General features: G+C 42.3%; 2 protein-coding genes across 10 annotated transcripts in view; both read left to right on the forward strand.

The window, feature by feature from the left end:
* OSBPL8 (oxysterol binding protein like 8) overlaps positions 1-8,991 on the forward strand; it is a 96,453-nt gene extending 87,462 nt beyond the window's left edge. For all 8 annotated transcript variants that reach the window (XM_032999930.2, XM_032999932.2, XM_032999931.2 and 5 more), the window contains 6 exons: positions 300-436; positions 767-952; positions 3,473-3,560; positions 3,949-4,051; positions 4,655-4,760; positions 5,042-8,991. In XM_032999930.2, coding sequence (XP_032855821.1) covers positions 300-436; positions 767-952; positions 3,473-3,560; positions 3,949-4,051; positions 4,655-4,760; positions 5,042-5,177 — 756 coding nt within the window. In that variant the 3' untranslated portion in view covers positions 5,178-8,991. The remainder of the gene's footprint in view (positions 1-299; positions 437-766; positions 953-3,472; positions 3,561-3,948; positions 4,052-4,654; positions 4,761-5,041) is intronic.
* A 235-nt stretch (positions 8,992-9,226) lies between these two features.
* On the forward strand, positions 9,227-11,487 carry BBS10 (Bardet-Biedl syndrome 10). Of its 2 annotated transcripts, none has more exons than XM_042793437.1 (2): positions 9,227-9,421; positions 9,506-11,487. In XM_042793437.1, exons 1-2 carry the CDS (start codon positions 9,237-9,239, stop codon positions 11,457-11,459), a joined length of 2,139 nt encoding a protein of 712 aa, XP_042649371.1. In that variant the 5' UTR covers positions 9,227-9,236; the 3' UTR covers positions 11,460-11,487. The 2 variants fall into 2 exon arrangements, with proteins under 2 accessions (XP_042649371.1, XP_042649372.1); XM_042793438.1 differs by having other exon boundaries at positions 9,959-11,487.
* The last annotated feature ends 13,483 nt before the right edge of the window (positions 11,488-24,970 follow it).

Genomic DNA, 24,970 nt, shown 5'->3' on the forward strand with positions numbered 1-24,970 from the left:
TACTATGAAGAACTGTTACACATGAAATGTTTGAACTTGTTTCAGTTCTGGTGAGGTGACACTGGCGCCGCTGTTTTTTGGCTGTGGTAATGGTTCCATTGCATCTCTGTTCCAAGTTAGAACTAGCAGAGTGCAGAAATCTAATTTTAAAGTTAGCATATCTAATTATTCTTAACTATGTGCATCCAAAAGAAAATAAATTCTTGTTACAAAAGACCCTGCTTATTCCTTCCTTTTGTGTTATTTTGGAATTCTTTGAGATTATTACGATTAAGGTAACTGAATTATATATGTTACAGGACAGTGAAGTTACCATTAGTGACAAGAAGACAGATGTTTCAGAGACATTCTGGAACCCGACATCTGATATCAAGCAGCGTAGATTACCTAGATACACAGTGAAGTTTGAAGAGCAAGGTGACTTTGAGTCAGAGAAGTAAGTTCACTTCAGAACCACGTATAATTATTTTGACAAAATAAAACTCATAATCTTATCCAAATTATGAACAAATTAGGAACAAAATATGGTTTCTTTCCTTCCCATGTTTGCTGATACTGACCTGTAGGACAAGAAAGTAACACTGTTAAATACAAGTTCATTATTTACAAACCTTACAGTCATGGAGATTCTTGATGAAAATGTAGAAAAACTTATATTACATGTTAATATTCTGTTAGAGCTTGATCCCTTTACTTAGCCGTAAGGAAGTGCTTGCAATTATTTCTGTCAACCAGATTGTAACTTTCTGTATTGCTCATTTGTCAGGCTTTGGCAACAAGTGACAAGAGCAATAAATAATAAAGACCAAACAGAAGCTACTCAAGAGAAATATGTTCTGGAAGAAGCTCAGAGAAAGAGTGCCAAAGAGAGGAAACTTAAGGGTGAAGAGTGGACGTGCAAGCTGTTTGATCAGGATTCAGTCACAGGAGAATGGCACTACAAATATGCCGAGTGAGTCTTTCAGTGCTTGTAACAAAAACTGTTAAATGCCTGGTAGCGTCGCTGAGCCTCTTGCTGTGGTTTCAGGAGCAAAAGAACTCAGACGTGTAGCTGGGTTCAAACTCAGGAAATGCACAACACTACTGGATATTCCTATTCATGTGTTTTAATTACAATGCATAATTTTTTAGCTGAACCTGATAGGCCTTTCAGCAAAGAGAGGATGTTAATATGTCATCTTGAAAAGGCAGTGATTGCTAATGCAAGAAACCACATTTCATGTAACCACTTCAATGGGCTTTTTCTTTTTTAGCTTTATGGATATGGGCTTCAGCAAATTCATGCTCTGTTCTGGAGTGGCTTGGGCATGGCACTTTGGAATGCATTGCACTCCTTCCTCATCCCCACCTCCCTGAGACTGACCAAAGCAGCTACACAAATTTTCCCAGACTGAAAAATATGGTACATACAGGCATGCCACCTGGAAATCAGAAAAGCTTGTGCTTAATTGAACTGAGCTATTTAATTTATTATGTGTTAGAACAGCTCTGAGAGTAACAGGTTTACAGCAGTGGTTAACACTAGGACCAGGTAGCTCAGCTCACCTGTCAAATGCACCCCGCACACATGAGCATCTGTGAAGCTCTTTGTGTGATGATCTGGATCAGAAGATGAAGATGCAGCTGCCCCTCCAACTGCTGGGATGCATTCTTTGTTCTCACCAACTCTTGCAAGAGTCAGCTTGGAGCTGAGCCCTTTGCTAGTCATGGTTTTCACAGAACACCCACATTCTCCTGATACTTGTACAATACCCAGCATGCATCTACGCTGCAAGGATTGTAAAACTAAAATATCCAAAGATTATATACTCTGAGTTAAGTAATTCTGAAGCCATTGATGCTGGAAGTATGTTCCCGTGGCTAAATCTGGGAACCCTTCACCTTTCTCTACAAGAATGGCAATATTGGGGCAGTGGCTTAAGCATATGTGTGGGGAAGAGTACAAGAATCCTGAGTACTCTTCATGTCTCCAGCAAACTTGCAACTCAGTGGTTTCTTGAAACCAAGCAGGGATTCTGTGTATTTAGCAACTCTCCATAGATTTATTTTCTATGGATTTCCTTGAGTTTCTCTTAAGTTTGTGCAGACTTTCACCGCCCAAAACATCCTGCACCAGGGAGTTCCCCACCTATACTAAAAACCGTATGAAACACCCTGTCTTGCTTTGAGCCTTCTAGTGCTGTTGATGCCTCTTCCTGTAGGAAGAGTTGTGAACAGTCCAGCTGAATTGACTGCCCATACTGTTGAACCCTGCATAAAACCACCAGAAATACTGCACTTTAAATCTGTTGTGTCTTAAAGCTGCAGGGGATAGTTTGTTTTGTTAAACTGGATTATTTCTTGTCTCCTTGAGGCCTTGTGGTTCAAGGATGTGCCACAGAAATTTTATGATGTGCTAGAAAGCAGTCTGTGCTGTCAGCAGTTTACACAGTAGTGCTGGCTCACCACCTGGTCCATGTAGAGAGCAGTCTTTTACACCTACTGTGAAAGCTGTGGCATTTGTTAAAGTATCTGGGTTAGGGCTTTAGGCGTCTGGATTACAGATACAAAAGACCTTTGGGAGACCAGTGCCTTGTTCTTACTCAGTTACCTTCGATGACATTTGATGCAAGTCAGGTTAAGCTGAGATGTAAATCCAGGTCTATGTTTACAACATCTGAAACAGCTACAAACATTTTAAGAGGCATGCGGAAGAACAGGGAAGGAAATCCATGCTTAATCTACTCTCACTAAAGCTGCTCGTCAGAGTGATCTTCATGCAGCTGACTTGCACTTTCTATCCTGAAAAAGCTGTAATTGGTGGGGATGTTGGTCTTTGCCTCTGGCTGCTTGTTGTTCTCCAGTGAGCTATGTGTCTTTGCTTTTTTATTATTATTATTATTTATTTTAAATTCTATATCAACTTTTACTTGGAAAAGCACTCTTAAAAATCAGGACACGAAAACTCTGTGTAGCTCATTAGTGCTTCTTGAAACCAGACTTGATTACCATTAGCCACTTTGGGACAAAAGCAGGTATAAGGTAACTGATTTTTAACCTCTCCTTCCTAGGCATCTTTTAAAATAAAATAGCAAAAAAGCAGTCCAGAATAATAATAATAATTTTTGAAATCCCCTAATTTCCCTCTAGTTCTAAAATAATAACTGTACATTAAGCAGAAAACCTGTCCAGGTTTGACAAATACATATCATTTGTCAGATAAATTAAAAATGATACTGTTGGTTAATATAATAGCTTGTCCTCTTACCAGCTGGCTGAGGGTTTGACCTGGCTATGAAGTTTATTTTTTGGCTCTCTTGGCCTTTCAGATTAGGACTGGGCTATAGGTAGAAGATAAGATCACTTATTCCATGTCTGACTTTAATATATGGAGAGAGCGCTTTAGCCTGTTCATACCGAGTAGTTTCTGAGCAGGAAAATATTTCTTATTTAAACAGCTGTGGTATTAATCTATTATATTCACCTTGTCTAGTACCAGACCGTGGGACCCTTTGAATGATATGATCCAATTTGAAAAAGATGGCACCATCCAAACAAAAGTTCGACATCGGACACCGATGGTATGTTCCAGTTCTGTTAGCAGGCGCAGCAAGATCCAGGGACTTGCATTATGTGTATAAATGTCATCAAAGCATTGGGAGTGATGGGAAATACTGTTGTTATCCCACAAAAATGTAGTTTACCCAGTCCATAGTCTTTCACTTCTGTATTGTGCCCTAAGTGGTAGAGATGACTTGATTGGATAGGAATATAAAATATGCAAACCTGAACTCAACATTTAATATGCATTTTCTCTTACATGGGAAGATGCACAAACTTCAGACTGCTTATACATCAAAACTTTTAACTTGGACTTCTATTAGATACTGTACTTTATTACTATTAGAATGCATTGCTTTGCTACAGTTCTGATTCTCTGGAAATAACTCACAAATTTATCAATTGTAGGTTAGTGTTCCAAAAATCAAACGAAAGCCAGCCAGTCAGAAGAAAGGAGAGTGTGGTTTCTCATCCCCGGAGCCTGATAACCAGGATTCCTCTGGGAGTGAAGGTAGGAAAAGAAGTATTTGCATACAGAAATAGTAAACTTATTTGGCAGCAAAACAGAGTTCTGTAGTCACACACACTCTTCTAATCTCGATGTTTGTATTAGGAAGTAACATGTGCTTTATATCACAGTTCTATCTAGCACAAAGCACATTCTGGAAAAACAAAAGGAGCAGAATAGCTCATGGTTTTAATTGCAGACTTTCCTATCCTTTTTTAAACATCAGTGTGTAGTGTAGGTAGGCTTAAGTGCTGTACGTATTTAGTATCTGGGGAAAAATTCATGTTTTTAAACACTTATTTTTTATAACAAGATTAATTGTTTTAATTTGTAGATCATTATGTTGCTAGAAGACAGATTTTTGTTGCTGATAATGCTTGAAGAAATTAAACAATGCACTGAGTGTTTTAAGATATCTCAAGTGCTTAACTTGCAGTCCTTCTGTGCTATAGGTGACTGACATAAAGCTTTAGTTTTCAATAGACGTCTAGTTAGAAAACTTCCTCTTTATTTTAGTAATTGGTTTAGTGTGTCATTAGTGCTTTGTTCATTTTTTGACTTAGCAATCACTTCCGTGAATTACATCTGGCTTTTCTACTTTTTTAGCGCAACTTCTGAAGCATAATACAAGAATAAGGAAAAAGGGGGCAGACCTTGGTGAACTGCAGAGTGCCATTGAATCTATAAAGGAAACACAGGAAGACATTAAGAGGTAGTACTAAACAAAATGCTTTTGTTTAGTAAAAACAAAATAGTTTAGAGACATAGTTTAGAGAATACTAATTTTATAGTTTTTTTTTCTTGGAGGCTGGTATGTATCTTTCTGCTTTAGAGCCTTGATGCCTTTAAACTGCCCTTCTTCCCAAATGTTGATTGTTTATTGATGTTTCATAATTTTCCTTAAAACCCGTCTTCTGTAGGGAGCCCTAACATACTAGAAAATGCCGAATTGTCTTGATTGTAATTTAAAGAATATTATTTTCTCTCTTACAGGGACATTATGGCTCTACGAAATAGAGTCACTTCTAATTCACCACCCATGGACTACCATTTCTTGCAGTTTAAGCACTATGTCTTCATTTTACTTGTGGTCCTGCTACAGCTTATCATTAATTTCTTGTTCAAATAGGAAGTGTGAACAAGGGCCTTTCTGAACTGGAATGATCAAACTGTTACTGGGGACCGTATTTTAAGTTGGACTTTAAATGATGCAATATTACCTAAGAGCCCCCTGTAGCAACAGCTTACAGAACTTTGCCTCAACGTCCATGGTTCAGAATCATACTCCTGTCTACCCAGTTGAAGTAAGAATTGTGTAAGTGCCAGTACAATCTTGCTCCTGGTGTGTGCCTCTCACAGACATATGACATCAGCCTTGTGTTTTATATTGCGTCACACGCTGTACTGATGAACCTTCACCACAGAATAGATGAAGTTAAAAATTCTGAGGTCAGACCCTGTAGGTAGGATGTGATTCCTGTTGTGGTAGAATGATAAACGAGCATACTTTGTTACATTTAAACTTACCATTTTTGTAACAAAGGAATTTTTGAAGTAGCCAACAGTTTTTGTAAATGGTGTTGGGTGTTTGGAAGTAAACTTTTGTTTAAGGTCAAACAAAAACATTATTATACAAAGACCATGAGTGTTAGGAACTGGCAGGTAAACAGCTGAAGTCTCTGGGAATTCTGCAATGTCCTTGATTTGTTTTGGAAGTATGAGTTTTTATCCTGAATTACTATAGTGGCTTGAAAGCCAGCTGTCTTATTTTTATAGTTTTAAAACTTCAGATTCTTCATAAAAACATTCCTGCATCTACTGTACAGAGCACATTTTTAACAGTGTATCACCTGAGAAGGTACTGTCTTGGTCCACTCTCTTTCATGAATTGCAAATGTCAAGGATTTATGGTATGTTTGTCAGTCTTGATAAAATCTACAGCTTTGAATTTACATTTGTATATGGCCATGTCACAGCAAGCAGACAGACTGCTGATGCTAGGACTCTTATTTTTGAAACAAAATGTGAAGATGCAAAGGTGTGCTTAATATGTGGCTTGAATCGAACCTCCCAAAAGGCAGATAACGTAGAACAGAATTCACGCACTGTCATGGGATTACTTGCAAATGAAAACATGTGTGTTTACAAGGGAAAAGTCCTCAGAAATTGCAAGATGGCTAACACCACACATATCAAAACAAGTAAGAGCGAAACCCTAAGTCTTTGTTAAATTCTTCCTTACTGCAGTATATACTACCTAACAGAACACACGGATACACCTATTCATTATGCTGTAGCCATACAAATTAATGTGAAGCTTAAGTTTCAATTTAAAACCAGGGTTTCTAACATTTTTATTTGAAAAAATATATGCATGTATAGAACTTGTAAAATTCCAGCAAAAAAATGTAGTGCCAGTGTTTATCTGGTGAATTCCTTATGCCAGTCAAGCGTACCAAGTCAAAAGAGGGCTGTGGAATTGTAAAGGTACTCTCAGTAACCCAGATGAGACAACAGAAGGAGGATGAGTGGCACAGTGCAGAAGGCAGCCAAGTTTGTTTTCAGAGGATCCTCTCAGAAATCATATCCATCCCGGGCGGTGGAACAGTTCAAATGTCACATTTGGCTTTTTGCCATGCCCCAGTAATCCTTGGGCAGCCTCCCTGACCCTCTAAGTGATCTACCTTTCTGTTCTGCATCAGTCTCACTGGTATTTAGTGAGAATACTATTTGCTTGTTGTCTGTCAGTCTAGCTCATATATTCTGTAGCTGACACGTTCACACACCTCCCCTTCTCTTACTCTTCCCCTTCTTTGGTCCTCAGCTACGTAAAAGTTTATTGCTTAAGCAGTCAAATTCACTGTATTTCTTACAGCTTCATATTAGCATAGTTTGGTCTTCAGTCATTTTCTGAAATGTAGTACTTTAACCTGAGTGATCTTGTATCCATGGTCAAGACCAAACTTAACTGGACTTCTGTTATACTTATAGCTGGTAAGGTAAAATTTGTGAATGTAAAAAGTCCCTCTGTAAGAAAAAAACAAAACAAAACAAAAAAACATAAAAAAAATCTACAAGTTAAGTATCTAAAAAGAAACTGAAGTTGTTAGCCATATAAAATGGCATAAAGAAATCAGAACATTATAGCATTAATTTAATGTTCTCAGCCTGGAATTTGGCCATTTGTTATCACTTTCAAATATCAAAGCTTCATCTGTCTTACGATCCATTACAAGCCTTTAAACATACTCTGTAAGTAAGAGTACAAGAGGAAATGAGTGAGAATTTGGTCAATAACTTAATTCCCCTAAAATAATACTCTCCTAAATTTGTGGTGCTGAAATTCTTGACTGATAGCTACAAGCTTTTATCTCCCTTGTAAATAGAAATGTCCTTCTGCCCTTTCGTGTTGATTTTTTTAAATGACTTCTATTCAAGATCAGTTAATAACACAGTCTGCACAGTAGTAAGTGTGGATTTAACCCAGCTAGCTGGCTGGTAGCACAGTGTGGGACAACGTCAGACTGAACAGATACTCCATATCTGAAATTCATGCTCAGCTCAAGATAAAGACTTGAACAGAGCAAGACAATGCCTGTGCTTATTTTCCTTTTCATCTTATTTTTTTAGAGTTTAATTATGTTGTGAAAGTGGTTTTAGTAATGGTCCAGGAAGGTAAAGGATATATGATGAAACTTTTTGAAAAATAAAATTGCAGACTTCTGCTTGACTGTATGATTAGATAACATCGAAAACCTAGTCATTCCTGTTTTGCTGGGTGTTGTATGATGTTCCCTCATGTGAATAGAACAAAGAAATTTCCTGCCTGACTTGTACAGTAGAGCTGGTCACCAACACGTATGGAGCTGTTTAGCGATGATGTGTAGCTGATCTTGAATACTGTGTACTTAAGACTGAGCTCTGCACATAGTTATAAAAATGGACTGTACAGTTTGCAGATGTTTTAGGGCTGTGGCTTCCTACTAGTTTTTAAATTTAAAACAGCACTTGTTTTCACATTTGATTTACAAATCTTGTTTTGTTTGTTTGGGATTTTTTTTCTTATACAGGAAATATTTCCAGAATTTGTTACCATGAGGCTTTGTTGTTTCGTTTTTGTTCTTTCAAATGCTCTCTTAAGCCTTTAATTTGCTATTTAGGTACAGGTTGTCTAGTTAGGTAGAGATGACCTAAGGTAAGAAAAAATAAATATGCCATGTGAAATGTAGCAAGTATCATTTGCAGCAGTAGACGATGTTTCTTGCATTTCACATGTTGTTTCCTTTTAAATAGTTGACATTACTTAATGAGGATATAGCCTTTGTCCCTGTCCAGTTAAATGTCATAAATTATTCAAAAGGTGGACCACATAAAATGTAGTGATGGTGGTTTCTTCCTTTTTTTTGTTTGCTGTTTGCTGCCATCCTGTGCCTTTGGGAATTTTTTTTTATTTTATTTTTTTTTTTTTTTTTGCTAGAATGGTGTTTATGAAACAGACTTTGGATTCAGTGTTTCATGAAGTTTCTTAAAGGCTATTACTTCACCATTGTTTGTGTAAATAACATAAACCAATCTGTAAGTTTTGATTATTGGTTCCAGGGTATCCTCAAATCACAGAAAATTCAGCAAATATTTAAGTAAGCAGTGCCTTCTTGACGGATTTCTTGCTGTTCTGGGATGTGTAAAGATTTGTCAAGTTTGTGCCATATGTAACATCTGACCTTTTGTGAGGGCCTTGGTGTTTGAAAACTAACTTTCCTGCTTAGTCAGATTCTGGGGGGGGAAAAAAAAAAAAAAAAAAAAAAGGCACAATCCACCAAAAAAACCCAACAGCTCTTAAAACACATTACGTATTCCCTCTTCCGGCTGGTGCGCCACGAGCGGAGGATTTCTGGTGTTTGATATAATAAAGCAGCGCTCTTCTGTTCGTGGTATTACGGAAACAGCCGCCATAAAGTATTTCGGCTTTTTGTCCCTCAGGTAGGCCCCCGGCTGCCGCTTGACCCGGCGCTGCCCCCTGCCCCGGCTTTTCGCTTGACCCAAGGGGGAAAATTGAGTCTTCAGGACCCGCGCCCGTCCCTGCTCCTCTGCCCGGGCTCGCCGGTTCTGGCGGGCTGGGGAACCGTCCCCCGGGGCCGGGGCCGGGGCCGGGGCCGCCTCCCGGAAGGGGCGCGGCCTGTGGGCGGCCATGTCGCGGCGGCGGGAGCCGGGCCGGCTGTGTCAGGAGGCGGCGGCGCTGGCGGGCGCGGTGCGCGGCGCCCTGGGGCCGCGGGGCGGGCGGGCGCTGCTGGTGCGGCCCACGGGCCAGGCGGTGCTGACGCGGGACGGGCGGCGGCTGCTGGAGGCGCTCAGCCTGGAGCCGCCGACGGCCAGGTACCGGCGGCGGGGAGGGAGCAGCGGGGAGTTGGGGGGGGGGGGGACCGGGATGGGCCCGCCTAACCGCCCGTGTGCCCGCAGGATGATGGCGGCCTGCGCCTGCAGCCACCGCGCCGCCACGGGGGACGGCGCCAAGACGTTCGTGGTGCTGCTGGCCGGCGTGCTGAGCGGGCTGCGGGCGGCGGGCGGCGGCGGCGGCGGCGGGCTGCGGCGGGCGCTGCGCGGCTTCGAGGCGGAGGTGCTGGAGCGGGCCGTGGCGCAGGGCCTGCGGCGGCACCTCCCGCCGGCTCTCCCCGGGCGGCGGGCGGGGGAGGCGGGCGCCCTGCCGGCGCTGCTGGAGCCTTACCTGGGCGGGCGGCTGGGGCCGGGCGAGCGGCGCTGGCTGGCGCGGCTCGGCGGCGAGATGTGCCGCCGCTGCGGCCCCCGCCCGCCGGCGCTCCGCCTCCTCGGCCGCCGCTTCGCGGAGCTGCACGCCGCCGTGGCCGGCCTGCCCGCGGCCGGCTCCAGGGTCCTGCCCGGCATCGTCCTCCGCAGGGATTTCGCGGCTTACTGCCCGGCGGGCGGGGACCTGCGGGCCGTGCTGGTCACCCAGCCCCTCCGGGCCGCCCTGCCGGGGCCCGGCGGCGAGTTCGTGGTGGACTCCGAGGGTCGGTGTCAGGCTGCCCTGAGCTGGATCGCGGGGAGGACGGAAGCCTTGATGCAACGCTTCCGGAGTAGCAACGTGAAGCTGTTGCTGTCGAGTGTGAAGCAAGACGAAGACGTTATTTACTACGCAAAATTATACGGGGTGTCCGTGGTGGAGTGCTTGTCGTCGGAAGAAATGGCCCTTATCAGTGAAATCACGGGCGTCTCACCTTGCGCGCCTTTTGCTGATGACACGCACGGGAAAATCACCGAAACCGCAGTCGCGACGTTCTGCCAGCCCTTGCTGCTCGGCTCAAAGAGATGCGCCCACATTGGCTTCACCAGCGTGTGTGCCTTTCAGCCCCACTGCCTAATTCTTTGTGGGCCGGTTGACAGCGTTAACGAGCAGCACGCTGCCGCTTTGCAAGGGGCATTTACGATGCTGCAGCAGCTGTTTAAAAGCGTTGATCGGAGGGTGGAATGCAAAGCAGAAAGCGAAAGCCAGAATGGAGCCTCAGATGTTTGCCACTGGCGTTCTTCAGCTGCTCAGAAGCAGTTTGCAATAGAAACTATTTTTTGTAACAGCGACTGGGCATCTGAGCGCCAGCTGAAAGCACGTGGCGATGAAACAGAGACACAAACCGTAGACCTTGATTTGCAGGGAAGTGAAAATCCACCGTGTGTGCAAACAGACTTGCAAATACCCTCAAACCCCATCTCGCACATCAAAGAATTCAGCATCACCACTGATGGAGATGGCTCTTCAGGAGGCACGGAGAAACCCCCTGCAAAATGCGAGCATCCGGGTGACGTGCAGGAGAACTATGTGGGTGATTCACCTGTGGACAGTCAAAAGAGCTACAGCACTGCTGTGTTAGCAGCACATAATGCTGATAGAGGCATTGCCTGTGAACGTGGAGATGTTGGCAAAGATCTGGAGAAAACAAGTTGCAGTGTGGTTCCATGTAAACATGAAAACACGAGTTGTGCAAGTGTTGCACAGAATTGCTCCAGCTCCCTCATAGAAGCAGGATCAGTTTTGCCAGTAGGTGGTTACTTTGAAATTCTGTTACATTATTATATTCAGTACTATGCAAAACAGTTGCAGGAGACAGAGGTAACTGTGGTAGCTAATGTAGTTGCTGATGCTTTGCTAAGTATTCCCAAGTGCTTGTACAGCACAACAGAACGAAACGGCTTTACCAAATTCTATCTCAAAACCATAAATGCACTTAGAAAAAATCAGCCACTGCCTGTGAACGAGAAAGGCTTAGAATCAGTGTATTGCAAATACCAGTTAGTCATTTCAGTTCTTCATTGTGTCGCAGAGCTTCTCTCCATAGATTTAATAATTGGTATTAAAAGGCCACTGCAAAAAATTGAGGATTATGACTCAGAAGATGACTTCTGAAATCATTAATAAAGAATGTTTTTGATTATTTGTTTTCCTGTGTCTTTCTTGTCAAATGAACGGGTCTCAATGCAGTGTTAAAGACTAAAAGATAATGTTTTTAGGCCCTAATGTGCTTCTTTCCCCTTAGAAGAAAAGGAAAAAAAAAAAAAAGATAGAAAAAGGCTAACCAGCTGAGATTTGTGGAAAACAAACTGGGTTCTGAACAGCACAAACTTGGACGTTTCAAACATGAGAAAGTGTAGCCGATTGCTGCTGCAGAAGATGTGCAATGCCATCTCCGTCCACATGCAGAGGACCCTATGTATGTTCTAGCCAAGGGTGAACTTTGCTGCTTTTGGCAGTTTGGGAATTTGTGCAAGTTAGATGTGATTAGTTTTCCTAGCACACTAACAGTTGCCAATATGGCACGAGTCACTGAACTTAGAAGAAAGGGGTTTTTTAGCCTTTGTAATAGGCTGGATTGAATGTTATTTTAAATAAAAATATTTTTGGATATATTGCTGTTTTTAATATAATGGGAAAAGTATAACTGTTGGCAGTCTGTTCAGCATTGGGGCAGGCGGTGGTAGCCACTGCAGTGAAAAGTTTTCTCATCTGGTAGGAGATATGGCATTTTTATCCTCCATTGAGTTCACTTTAGTCCAACTAGTAGAGTTAAGAATAATTTCATATCGTGACTGGCTGGCATTTCTCGCAAATTATATGTAACATTACTTAGTACAACTATTAATTTTAACTATCCTGGGTTGAGTTGTGCTACTATAAAAGGCTGTGTAATCATGGGAAAAGTTTACATGGGCAGTAATGCAGTTTTGTGTGAAAAACCTGGGACAATTTTTTAGTTCAGGCTTAGATCATCTGGGATTTTATTCTGAGTTTTTTTGTTTGTTTGTTTTTCTTTTATTATTTTTTTTCCCGCCAGGATTTTCACCCTAATAAGATTTGCTTTAAGCTCAGTGTCGCCTGGATGTCAATATACCTCCCTTTCTGTTGTGTCTTAAAAACTACAGGTTTGGCGGGGGAGATTTTTGAGTAACTGAACAGCTGCAGCTGATAGCAGTATCACATTGGTTCTCTATGTGCCATTGCCAGTATTGCATAATACTTAGAATAACTGGATTTTTTTTTTAATCTGCCACTAAATAAAATTCAGTGAGGATATTTAAAATCATAGGCATAAATCATATTTGTCTGCTATACCTGAGATGATTACAATTGAAAATAAGTTTTTTCCCCCCCCCCATTAATTTATGCTGTTGCTTTCCCTTTTTCAGTTTCTTCAGAAAAGGCTATCTACCATCTGGCCTATCTTTCAGGTGTATTGGCAGCAATGCTTTTTTTGACTACAACTTTCTGTTGAAAGTTTACATGTATTTTTGGTAATATAAAATACTGTGTTAGCTTTTTTTTTCCTGACTAATACACTTACAGACATCTGCATATGAAAACTGGTGAAACTCAGTGTTCACTAGAGCGATTAATTTCCTTAATGAAGGACTAGAAACAGTAATTTTTTTTTTTTTTATATAGAATAATTTTTGGTAGGTGCAGAGGTGGGGGAGAATTAAACACAGAGAGGAAAGAAAATCCCATTCTTGCTGGTACCTCATGCTTTCAGGAGCTGCATGAGGGAAGAGAAACCTCCGCTGTGGAAGAGCTGCGTGCCCTGCTTGCCCTCGGGGCCCTCGGTAGCTTCAGCAGGCACTTGGGCTCTGCATTTTAACATTGCAGTGAGCTGCCGAGACAATTTTGCTCTTGCACGAGTTTCTGCATACTCTCTTCAAACTGCTGACCAACTTGCTGGCCAAGATTAGTGATTTGCTTTGTGATAGTCTTAACAACCACGGCGTGGAGCATGTGGAGCCTGGCAGCAGCAGGGGTTGTCTGCAGAAGCTGCTTTTGCGTTCTGGAGCTAGGTGCTCTCTATATGCAGATAAAATAAAGAGAATGCTGTATCATTTCACATTATTTTATACCATTTGCACATCTGCACACTTTCAGGTTTACTGCACTTTCTTGAAAAAAGGTTAAAAGAAAAATACTGTGGTGTGTGAACGGCCTTCTGGCTGTTCGATTTAAATTGTGTCATTCTTACTGAGAAGAATAAAGTCTGAAGATTTTATGATACACAAAACTCTTAGTTTTGTATGCCAGAGATACAAGGGAGAATTTAAAAATGACAATTATATAAAACTTCTTTTTCTGACCTCTCAAGTCTGAAGGCTGATTGAGTCGGGTGCTGTATTTCACTGACTTCTCTGTCCTTATGTATTTCGTGAATGATCTGTTTTCCCTTTTAAACTACTGATTCCCTTTTTTTGTGTGGAGAACTGAGAACAATGGCACACCTTTCCCTTGGAGAGGAATGTCCCTGCTTTGTCCTGGACTGGTGGGTGGACACTTGTTCAGTACATGGCTGTTTGATTTTCAGTCCTGGAATCTTAAACACATTACAAGATGTGCGCCAGCTCAAGGGGGAAAAAAAAAGGCACCAGCTTAGTCTTTGGGGAGAAGAACAGATTTACTTCTGGATTCAGCTTGCTCTTATCTTTAGGAGTCTTCTTCAGTAATTAGCCCAGAAGTGTAATCATAACCTAATCTTAGACAATATTTTGGGTTTGCTGCTGTCCCATCTGTTCTTTAAGAGAAAGGCTGTGTAGCCCTGAGAAGCAGCGCAGTCTGCGTGCAGGGTTGCAGCCCGGGTGCTGTCCGTGCCATTTCTCCTCTGCTAATGTTTCTGACCCAGTTCAGCAGCTGCCCCCCGATTGCAGAGGCTGTGGTTACCCAGTCACCCTGCTCAGGCTGTTACTGCTCGTTGGTACCTAAGGCTTAGGTATGCAGTTATTCATGACATCTTACATCTCTCCGTGGATTGACACCAGCCCTGCAGAGGAGGACTTGGGGGTACTGGTGGGTAGAAAACTGACTATGAGCCAGCAACGTGCACTTACAGCCCAGAAAGCCAACCGTGTCCTGGGCTGCACCAAGAGGAGTGCGGCCAGCAGGTCAAGGGAGGGGATTCTCCCCCTCTGCTCTGTTCTCATGAGACCCCACCTGCAGTGCTGGGTCCAGCTCTGGGACCTCCAACATAAGGACACAGAGCTGCTCAAGGTGGGTCCAGAGGAGGCCACAAAGATGATCAGGGGGCTGGAGCACCTCCCCTGTGAGGCCAGGCTGAGAGAGTTGGGGTTGCTCAGCCTGGAGAAGAGAAGGCTCCGGGGAGATCTTAGAGTGGCCTTCCAGTACTTAAAGGGGCTACAGGGAAGCTGGGGAGGGACTCATTATCAGGGGGTGTAGGGATAGGTAAACAGGTAATGGCTTTAAACTGACAGGGAAGATTCAGATTAGCGATAAGGAAGAAATTCTTCCCTGTGAGGGTGGTGAGGCCCTGGCACAGGTTTCCCAGAGCAGCTGTGGCTGCCCCCTCCCTGGGAGTGTCCAAGGCCCGGCTGGACGGGGCTGTGAGTGACCTGGGCTGGGGGAAGGGGTCCCTGCCCAGGGCAGGGGGCTGGAGCTAGGTGATCTTTAAGGCCTCTCCCAACCCAAACCGTTCTATGATGATTCTATGATTTGATCGCAAATTTTAAAGCTATCTATAAAAGTAGCTTGCCCTTTGACAGGTGACATGGGGATGATTCTAAGAGTGATCTCGACATAGTGACAGGGACAAAGGGGTTACCGGGGGGGGCAGCTTGGGAAAATATATTTACTTGGTCAAAACCTCAGGGAATGGTGTGTTTGGGCACGCGCTAAGGTTGTAAAAGCCTATGGGTTTTTCTTCTTGCACTGTTTCCCAGAGATTATTTCTATTTTGTGCTATTATACTATTATTTTTATATTTCTAAATATGGATTGGCCTCCATGCAAAGCAAAAGTCGGGTACATGTAGACATGTGTGTGGACTTGGATCCAAGCTCGAAATACAATGTGAAATACAGGGATACTGGTGTTAATAGCCTAAAATTAAAAGAATGGTTTTAGAAATATCTCGATGTTTTAACTCTCCTTTCTGCAGCCCTTAGCAAACCTATATTCTACCCTCACATGGAATTCATCAGAATATTTTGAAAGCGCTCACCCCGGCCACAAGGAGCGTAGGTGTATTTTAAACAAGGTAATCCCCTTTGCCAGGTAGCAGATTCACATAGCCAGGCAGGTAGTTGGTTTTGGTTTTGTTTTTTTAATTAAAAAAGACAACAGTTTTTGAGAGGCATGTGTAGGAACGCACACTGAGACTAGATTGAAACCGCACCCTGCGCGCAGCTCTTGAGAATGGGAATAATCTATTGACACGACAAGGACACAGCGTTTCTGTTTGTTGATTTGGATGGGGGGGCGAGTCTCAACAGACTCTTACGGGCTCTGGGACGGCACGGAGCCAGTGTTGGCTCCCCAGCTGCCGTCCCTGGCGCTCAGCACCTTCCCGGGCGCTTCCCCCCGACCTCCGGCGATGCCGGCTCCCTGCTTACCAAATGGGTATTGCCTAACGTCCCCTGTGGAAGTTACGCAACTTAAATATGGCCTTATATTTTCATCTGTGCTGAGCTGATTACTGACCTTTAGCCTTTTGGGCAGCTGTGTACAGAGGGTATCACTGATAGGAACCAGTTGCAACAAAGAATATTCTGTTGTGTCCCAAAGCACTCACTACTGAATCACGTTTGCAAGAGGGAGTAGGGCAATGCAATCTTTTGTTTAGGAGCGTAACCGTATAGTGGCATGCCTCTGGTAATTCTGTATTGTTTATGTTACTATCTTTATAACAGTTATCTTCCATAGTCTACAGGTGGGTAATTAATCATACCACGTGAGAAGATTAAGGAAGATTAAATTCTTCACTTACATATATCTCCTGGACTTCACTAGAATTGTGTTCATCCGAGCCTGTACTTAATTTGCTTTTTGTTATGTAACAAATCTGCTATTAGTGGTGGAGGCTTCCATTTTTTATTACTAAATTTACTTCTATGGTTGTTTAGGTTAATCTGTCCCCTTGTGTATTTTTTTTATGAGATTCTTTTAAATCTCATGTTAAGGGAGAGAAACTATTTCAGTGTTTAGTTGCAAAAATCTCTTCTGTTTAATTATCTTGAAATCCAAGAAACGGGATTTTTTTTTTTTTGTCACCAGTAAGCCCAAAGATTAAATACTTGCTCTATTTACTATAGTATTTATCACATTATTACTATTAAGACTGAACAAATCAAAAGAGTAATATCTGAATTTATAAACAGTAGCTTTGGAAACACATTGGCTGTAATTAACACGATTATAATCTTTCAGTAGCATTTCATGTAAGGTGTTATTTGTTTTCTTTTAATGAGACTAGAAATAGATGTTTGGATCTTGGATTATATAAATTACTTCCAGGAATAAGAATTATAATTTGAGCATTCCAAAACTAAGAATAATGGTAGCAAAAATGTAATAGATTTAATATATAGTAGCTCCTTCTTTATTATATGATTCAATAGAAGACTAGACTTTGGAAACAATGCTTTTTCCTGTGATAGATAGAACAGTGCCCTGTTTTTAAAAACAGTCCTGGCAAAAGGAATACAAAATAATTTTCCGTAGGAAAATCATTCCTGCTGGTTCATCAGACAGTTTATTTCTCATGGAATTACCATCAGATAAAATAGCTGTTACACTGAGGCTTTGGTTCAGTGTGGGATTAAGGGCACATCAGTAATAACGCTTCCAGTGTGGCTGTGTCATAAGCCACCTATGGCAGAGCTCACTATAAAAGACAATATTTCCATTTAAGGTATTTTAAAAAAGGTATTGTTTTACCAAACAGAATCTCCAACCTGTTCTTATTTTGAGATTCCTGGTAAAACAATCCAGCGTGGTGGTCTTTCTTTTGATAATAATGATGACCTACTTTCCGTGGATGTCTTCGTTTCCCAGGCTAAGCATCTGATTACGGATTCCCTTAAAATGTGGATGCAGAGAGTGAACACATGGCGGGGATTTCTCTGTGTATGTTGGGAAAAGGCAGCTGCAGATGGGAGTTACATCCGTTGAGATTTTAACATTAGACTTGATACGTGTCTAGTATCATGTTACGAGGATTATATTTTGGAGCATTGAAAGGCATTGTAGAAACTGCTGGGTTATATTTGTAAGGACAAATGAGCTGCACGGGATCTGTTTTCTAAAACCAGAAATACTCTGAAGTTCTTGATTACTGATGCAGTACTGGGAAAAGTACAGAGTAGTTACATAGTGCTGCAAAAAAATTTAATCGGTTGTCAGTGTTTGGAGATGTTTATTGGCACGAGGGTTTTTTATGTATTTTAATGTATTGGTTTCAGGAGTACAATCCTGAGGACCAGTGCCCCAGCGCAGGGTTGCTTCTGCCATCCTGTCAGTACCGGGGGTGGCTCTGCGCTTGCGCTCTAGCAGTCATCTGTTGCCTCACTGTTAAGCTTTTCTAGTACATGTAGCTTCAAGGGATCTGTTGTTTCAGCATGACGAGTGGATTTTTAATTCCTAGAACAAAGTTAAGGGCAGCTTATTTCATTTTGTGATTGTTTAATTTGTGTATGTGAAAAATTTCTTCGTAACTTACACAGCTAAAAAGTTTAAAACTGTGGTACTGTAAAGACAGTTTTTAGTAAGAAGTACCCAGCACTTCCCATTGTGAAAGTCAGGTTTTAGCATTTGTAATTCAGCCTGGATGCTCTCTTCTCCCACAGTGTACAAGGAGTGATTGCTTCCTGCTGACTTATGTGGAAAATGTTGGCTAAGCAGTTCAACTGTTTCCAGAAAACAAATTTTAAAAGATGCTTTATTTTGCCTTCATTTTGTACGATTGATCGTTTGTTTGAGATTCTTTTCAATCTCTTTGCTTCACTACAGGGAGCACAGTTCTACTTCTCTACTGAGAGAGCTGGAAGGAGATACGAACCAGGGAGCAAAAAAAACCTGAACCCAAATCCTCTGCTTTCTGCCCTGGGTCTCCAAAATAATGTGCTGCTGGGCCAACTCCTCACCAGGTTCACTCTGATGACACTTACTGAAAAAAAAACCAAAGCTGCCCCAGTCACATATATGAGGGGCCCTACTGGGCCAAGCTTAGATGCAATACAGCTCAGCTTACTGTAGTGTTTATGGATGAATTTGAGCATCTCAGTAAACCTTGGAAGCTGTGATGTAGGTAAGTGGAGGGGGTTTGTGGCATTTCCAAACAACCAGTGCAGCAGGTATTGGAAATCACGTTCCCCACAATCAGACATTTTTATCAACTCACAGAATTTTTCAGTGAGACACTTTTTAAGCCTTGGCGGTTATTAGCAAGTATTATCAGCACCACTTTGTTCTAGGACTCCTCTCTATTTCAAAAGTTTGCCACCTTGGCAGTAATACAAAATGTCACAGAAGATACATGGCTTGGATCTATGAAGAGGAGCCAATCTGTAATCAAGCAGAAAGCAGGGAATTTTTTCCTCCTGTTTCATCGCTTCTACTCTCTTCTTGACTGTAGAGCTCATGACACAGTGTAATACAGTAATAACTCCGTGGGTGGAGAAAGGGAGGGACGAGAATAAGAGAAGACGGGATATAAGAAGACCCAGTTCAAAAGGAAGAGAGGGGGAAAGATGAAGGTTGAATGATAAATAGAGCATAGAAAAGGACTGTCACCTGGAATGGAGAATATAGAGTCTCAGATACATGAATGGGAAGACGCAGCCCCAGCTTCCACACATCCCCCCCTGGAGATGCAGTAGCAAAGGGAAGACGTTAATTCTGCTCTCTCCTTGGAAGAGTGGCAAAAGGCAGTTGCCAAATGGAAAAAAAAAAAAAAAAAAAATCCATGAAACTCATTTTCTCCTGTGCTGGTCTAGGAGAGTAGTTACCTTGGAAAGCATTAGGAGCGGTGGAGACAGCCTGTCTGCATATCCCAAGGCAGTCTGGGCTGTAAACTTGCGACAGCCTGAGATAACGATTCACATTTCTGCTCTTGAAGCTCAAAGAGTCTAGGGGTGGGTGCGGAAATTACTGGGTGTGGGTTACATTTATTTAGATAGCACATCTTGCCCTCCCTGGCCTGAGTCCCTGGAATGTGCTTTGATCCTCAGGTACTTCCAAGATCCAGGCTAGGGTCATCAATAATACTGCGTTTTGCTTCACAGCCTCAGTGGTGAGGGGTTCTGGGCTTCAGTTTGTGGGGTTACTTGTGCCTCAGGAATATTGCACAAGTTCACGTTACAGGTCATGCAGTGAATAACACAGGATTGTACTGGGAAGTTGCTGGGCTTACTGCTTTGAAAATAATTGTGCAAACTCTTATTGAAGTCATAAATCATCATCTGATAAATTTGCCATCTGCTAGGCCTTAGATAATTAATCTAAATTTATTTGTGTTCAAGCATAGAAAGCCTGTCTAGCACCTCTAAGCTTGTTTCTCGTAGTGATATATAACAGGAGTTCAGTGCTTTCAGCCTCTTTATTGACTTGTGGGAAAAAATTAATTTTCATGTATAGTTCTGACTTCTCGTAAGACTGAAAAATTTCAAGAGAAACAATTATCTTAAAAATCATAGACTTCCAACATCTCAAATACCAATCTCTTATTGATAGTGTCTTGTTTGTTTAATAGCTAGCCCTCATGACCACAAAAAAGGTCAATCCCCACTGAAGACAGCAGGTTTCTACTTCCACATAGTTAGTCCCCAAACCTCTGATCCAAACGTATTCAAGTGATTGTAAACAGAATATAGTGAATTTACAGGGTATCAGACCAGTAAAATTAATTACCTAGTACATTGAAGCAGATGATGATAGATACCAGTTTATTCCTAATTAATAGTTGTTACTGTTTTTCCCTCTGAAAAAGAAAAAAAAAAGATGGTTAAAATCAAAGGCATGAACAAGATCGTAGATCATTCTCTTGCTATTGTATTTAACATATTTGAGTTTTAACCATTCATTGTCTGGTGTCTCCAGGGCTTTGTAAATATGATTAATAAAAACTTCTTATTGATTAAGTAACTGCCTGACTTTGGCTGTAACATTTTAACTGCAGAGATCAAATTATAATGAAAATATGGCAAACATCTCTGCATATCTTGGAAATCTATTACTGTGAACCATTGGGGAAAACCAGTGAATTTTATTTTCTGGAGTTTTATAACAATGTATACCTGAGGTTAGGTTTTGGTCCCAAACCAGCAGCAACTGCAAACTGTGTTTGGTATCTCATAAATTCTACATCTTTTTAACAACTTTGCTTTTACATTTTGCACTGCTCAGGTTTATAACAAAGTCTGAATCTATATCGAAACGCAGAGAAATAAATTTCTCATCATTATTCCCTCTGGATTCCTGTTGTCAGAATGAGTGGGTGTTCACGTCAGAATGGAGAATAAATGCTACTGCCTTGAAATGCTGCCTCTACAGCTCCTGTTATTGCACTTTTCATCATGAGCTTTCTAAATGCTCCAGTTTTGAGCTTGGAATAAATTTGTTCTACTCATAAAAACACCCACATCTGTAGGAAGAAATCTGTGTGTTTATCCGTCTTTAGTTTCCATAATGAGACATGTATTTTCCCTCACTAATTTTCCTCCCTTGCACTGTTTTGATGTGCCATGTGACATTGGCCATTATTTATCCATATTTTTCCCTCAGCATTGAGAGTTGTCGTGTTTTGTTAAAATCTTAGATGCCAGAATTTCTCTTGACTTACTACTTATCTGTTCACATATATTTTAATCACCCTGCTCAAAAATTATTTTCATATAAGAGTCGTTGAATGATTCAATAGAGAATAGCAGATAGGAATATTCAATTTAAAGAAGGCAAGTGCTGAGGACTTTTCAAAATTTTCACAATAATAGACAGCACAGGATTAATATCTTAGAGTTGGTGATAACTGGATTCTCCTAAAATGGTTTTCGTTTAGCAGAAATTTCCAGGATAGTTTTACAGTTGGACAGTATCACCATATAATTAGTTTGCTGCTATTGGTATAATTAGTCAGCGCAACGGTAATACAGCAACCTACATTTCTTGTAAAAATAACTAACCAACAGTTGATCTTCTGTAGGGATAGCTGTTAAATATCATGGGGTAAAGACATCAGCTAGAGGAGGAGGCAGTGGTTAAGACCTCAGGGTTTTACCATCGCTGGCACTGATTTACTGCAAAGCCTGGAGTAAGTCACTTAATGCTCATGTGATTAATTTTTCATCATGAGATAGAGGTGGGCTTCTTCATATTAATAAAGGTTTCAGGCTGTGCTTTAAATCTCTGGGAATCCAAAGATGGACACAGATGCAATCATTGTGTGTTAAAAATATAAGTACAATGTATTGGACATCCTCTCAGTCTCTTAATTAACTTTTTATAAAGTGTGGAAAACTCTTTCTACCAGGATTGCAGATACTGTGTATTTTATTCTTTTACTCATGACTGCTGTAGGAAAACTGAGATGTTAATGAGGAAGCAGACAACCGTTCCTGTGCTCCTTTCCCTTCTGATACAAGGAAAACTCCCTGGCATATGGAGGATGTCTGCATGCAGTGCAGTGAAATGTTTAAAATGCAACAGTTTTAAGAAGGCCGTCACTCTCCCTTGATGCAGCCCCGTATTTGCTCATGCATTTCCTTGATCCATTGCACATGACTTGAATTCCAAGCAACTTGGAGCAAGGGGTAACCGGAATATCTGGCACAGCCCAGCCAGGACAGGCAGCGGTGACTTCCAAAAGGTGCGAAGAGAAGCCCCGGGTGCCCCTGGCCCCCAAGCACCGGGGTCCAAAAAAATCCTCAGGCTCCTAGGAAGAAATAGAGGCAGAAGGTATTGCCTACGTTACTGGCAACTAACTTTTTTTAGTTTACCTAGCGTGGTGGGCAGGTGCAGCCGTGCCCAGGCCGTCAGCAGGGCCATGGCCGTCCCCGCGCACCGCGCCGCGCTCAGGTGCTCGCGCTGAGGCCGGCGCAGGTGGCACAGAGCTGGGTCGAGGCGTTAGAAAAGTCAGCAGGCTCGGAGGATTCGGCCTCGGCCTCCACATCTGCGTGAGGCGCGTGGGATTTTGTCAGAAGGCGTGTCTGGGAGCTTAAGTTTCTGCCCCTGGGCGTGCTCTGTGGGTTTCCGTCTCAGCTGAAGGGACCATTTGACTACCAGCCTTCTGCTTTCCGCGCCCAGCTCCTGGGCAGCCCTGAGCCGCTCAGCCCGTGCCCACCGCACCCCAGCGGCACCGGGCTCAGCCCAAAGTCCCTTGCAAAGGTCGAGGAGGTCCCGGTGCCCGGCCTGGCAGCTGCTGGCAGAGCACAACAATTTGCCGGCAGTGCGAGCCACGGGCCCATCGCCGCCCAGAGAGACACGACAAGGAGCAGGTTCAGCGCCTCGTTGCCTTTTGATCTACACCTTCGTGCCTGCCATCAAAAGATGCCAGTGTTCGCTGATGGCCAAGTAAAGAATAACGTCACTTTTGGAGAGCTGATCAGTGAAAGACTGGTCTCAAGGGCACTGCACGGCATCTTTGTGGCCGTGCAACTGGATTTCCTCTCCAGAGCTCCAGCGTGGCGTGTGTGTGGTATAATGGTGTCCAGTACAATTGTATGACCTTCTCCATAGCTGACCGACTATGTCATACAGCCTGGCACTGTCTCCGTCTCCTAAAAGCAATGGAGGAAAGGCGTATAGAAAACCACTGCATGGGAAGCTCTCTTTTTTTCCCATGCAGCCATATTTTTGATTTATTAGTTCCTTAATTCAAGTCCAGGTCTAATATTTGAGGGAACAACACACGCCAAATTGTTATCTAATGTGTCATTTGGTTTGCTAGGAGAGAGTGCTAAGTGTGCAGTGGACTGTCTGTGTAACACTGCATGATTATGTTAGACTAAAAGATACGGAGACAGAGACCATATAGTGGGTTAAGCACGTCATGCAATTCTAAGATGTGCTTCTGTTAATCACCAGCACAGGTAAAAATGTCTTGCAATTCTCCTTTGACTGATAAACTTTAACAATCTTTATGAAATAGTCTACATGTTGGAAGGCTTATTGCTAATATTAAAATAATGAGTCCAACACCTACCTATTTCTCATTTATCTATGGAATTTTGCTTCTTTCTCCTTAGATATTGGAGACTACATTATTATAAAAGACTAGAAGCTTTGAGTTTCTACTAATAAGAGGTGCAACCCAAACCTTTAGGTCAAAATAAGATACTTATCTGGGATCCTAATCCACAGTCTTTCAATTTCAGTGCATCAACCCTAATATACACAGGAGGAAGAAGCAATTTTGCTCAGATTTTGTCCCACTGGGCCAAAAGCAACCTTTTCCTTTTTTTCTTTTGGGTATAAGAGATGATTTGGGTTGCTTGGGAAACAGCTGTACAATACCTAATTCAGAGGATGCTATTTCTATAGCAATTCTCATACTCTGAATGTGTAGAGTATTAGATGTTTATTCACAGACTTGGATATGTCAGCTGTAGTCAGGTTGTTATGCTCTGACTTTGAACTTTAATTTCCACAGGTACCTTGACAGAGCATCCTAGCAGCATGGAAGAAGACAGAAAGGTACAATTGTATTAAAAAGCTGACTAATTATCCTGAAGATTATATGGGAAAGTCAGAGAGAACTGAATCATGTGCCATTAGCAACTGAAACCCCAATTTTCTGTTAAAAAAAAAGGTTGATGTATATTGTTGCTCATAAAACAAGTAGCAGATTTTGGTTCAAATGTGACTGCTGCTTCAAAGGAGACTGACTGGAGAACCACAACCACACCAGTGTGTGGGTGACATTAAATGTCAGAGCATTGATGGAACTGGGAAGAAGGGGAAGCTTTTTTTTTTGGTTTTGCTGTGCCCAGGAGGGACAGACTGGTCTCATGCCCTGTGTTGTGCATAGCTGGAAAGCTGCCTTTGCCTTACTGCTTGCTGAAAGAAGTCACTTGCAGTGATTTGTCCTAATACATAAAAATCAAATTCCAGAGTACAAATGGAAAAGGTACAGAGTGTACAGTCCTGGAGTTTGAATTCCCCCGCACATTTGGTGAAACAGAGACCTCTTTTGGTTTTTAAATATTGTTAACTTATTTTCTAAATTCAAGGTTCTCCACAGAACATGGGTTCCCACAGAACGGAGATTTAAAGGGTTCAGGTTTATGAGGCAGGAGACGGTTGGGAAGGGCTGGTCGTGAACTTGGCAGAGCTGATGAAATGCTCACATTGACACCACAAATTTTAATTCAGACTGTAAGTGATGTGAAGTGGGAATAGAAGTCAGGGATTGGACTGAGGGGGCTTATTTGCATTTGTCTCCAGTTTCATTGAGAGCACTGTGCTTGTTTAGCGAGCCAAGGGTATCTGCTGTCTGCAAGGCAGTGACTCCCAGTTCCCGCTGAGCTGCCAGAACTGCAGGAGCCAGAGCTGGCCGCCTTCCAGAGGCGAGCTACCAGCGCTCCCCGTGATGCGGCAGCCTCCCGTGCCGAGGTTGGCAGTCTCTCTCTGACTGCTGCACGCAGGTCTAGAAAACCTTC

Source organism: Tyto alba, unplaced genomic scaffold (genome assembly GCF_018691265.1).
Source record: "Tyto alba isolate M040663 unplaced genomic scaffold, T.alba_DEE_v4.0 Super-Scaffold_2, whole genome shotgun sequence".
Classification (NCBI taxonomy): Eukaryota; Metazoa; Chordata; class Aves; order Strigiformes; family Tytonidae; genus Tyto; species Tyto alba.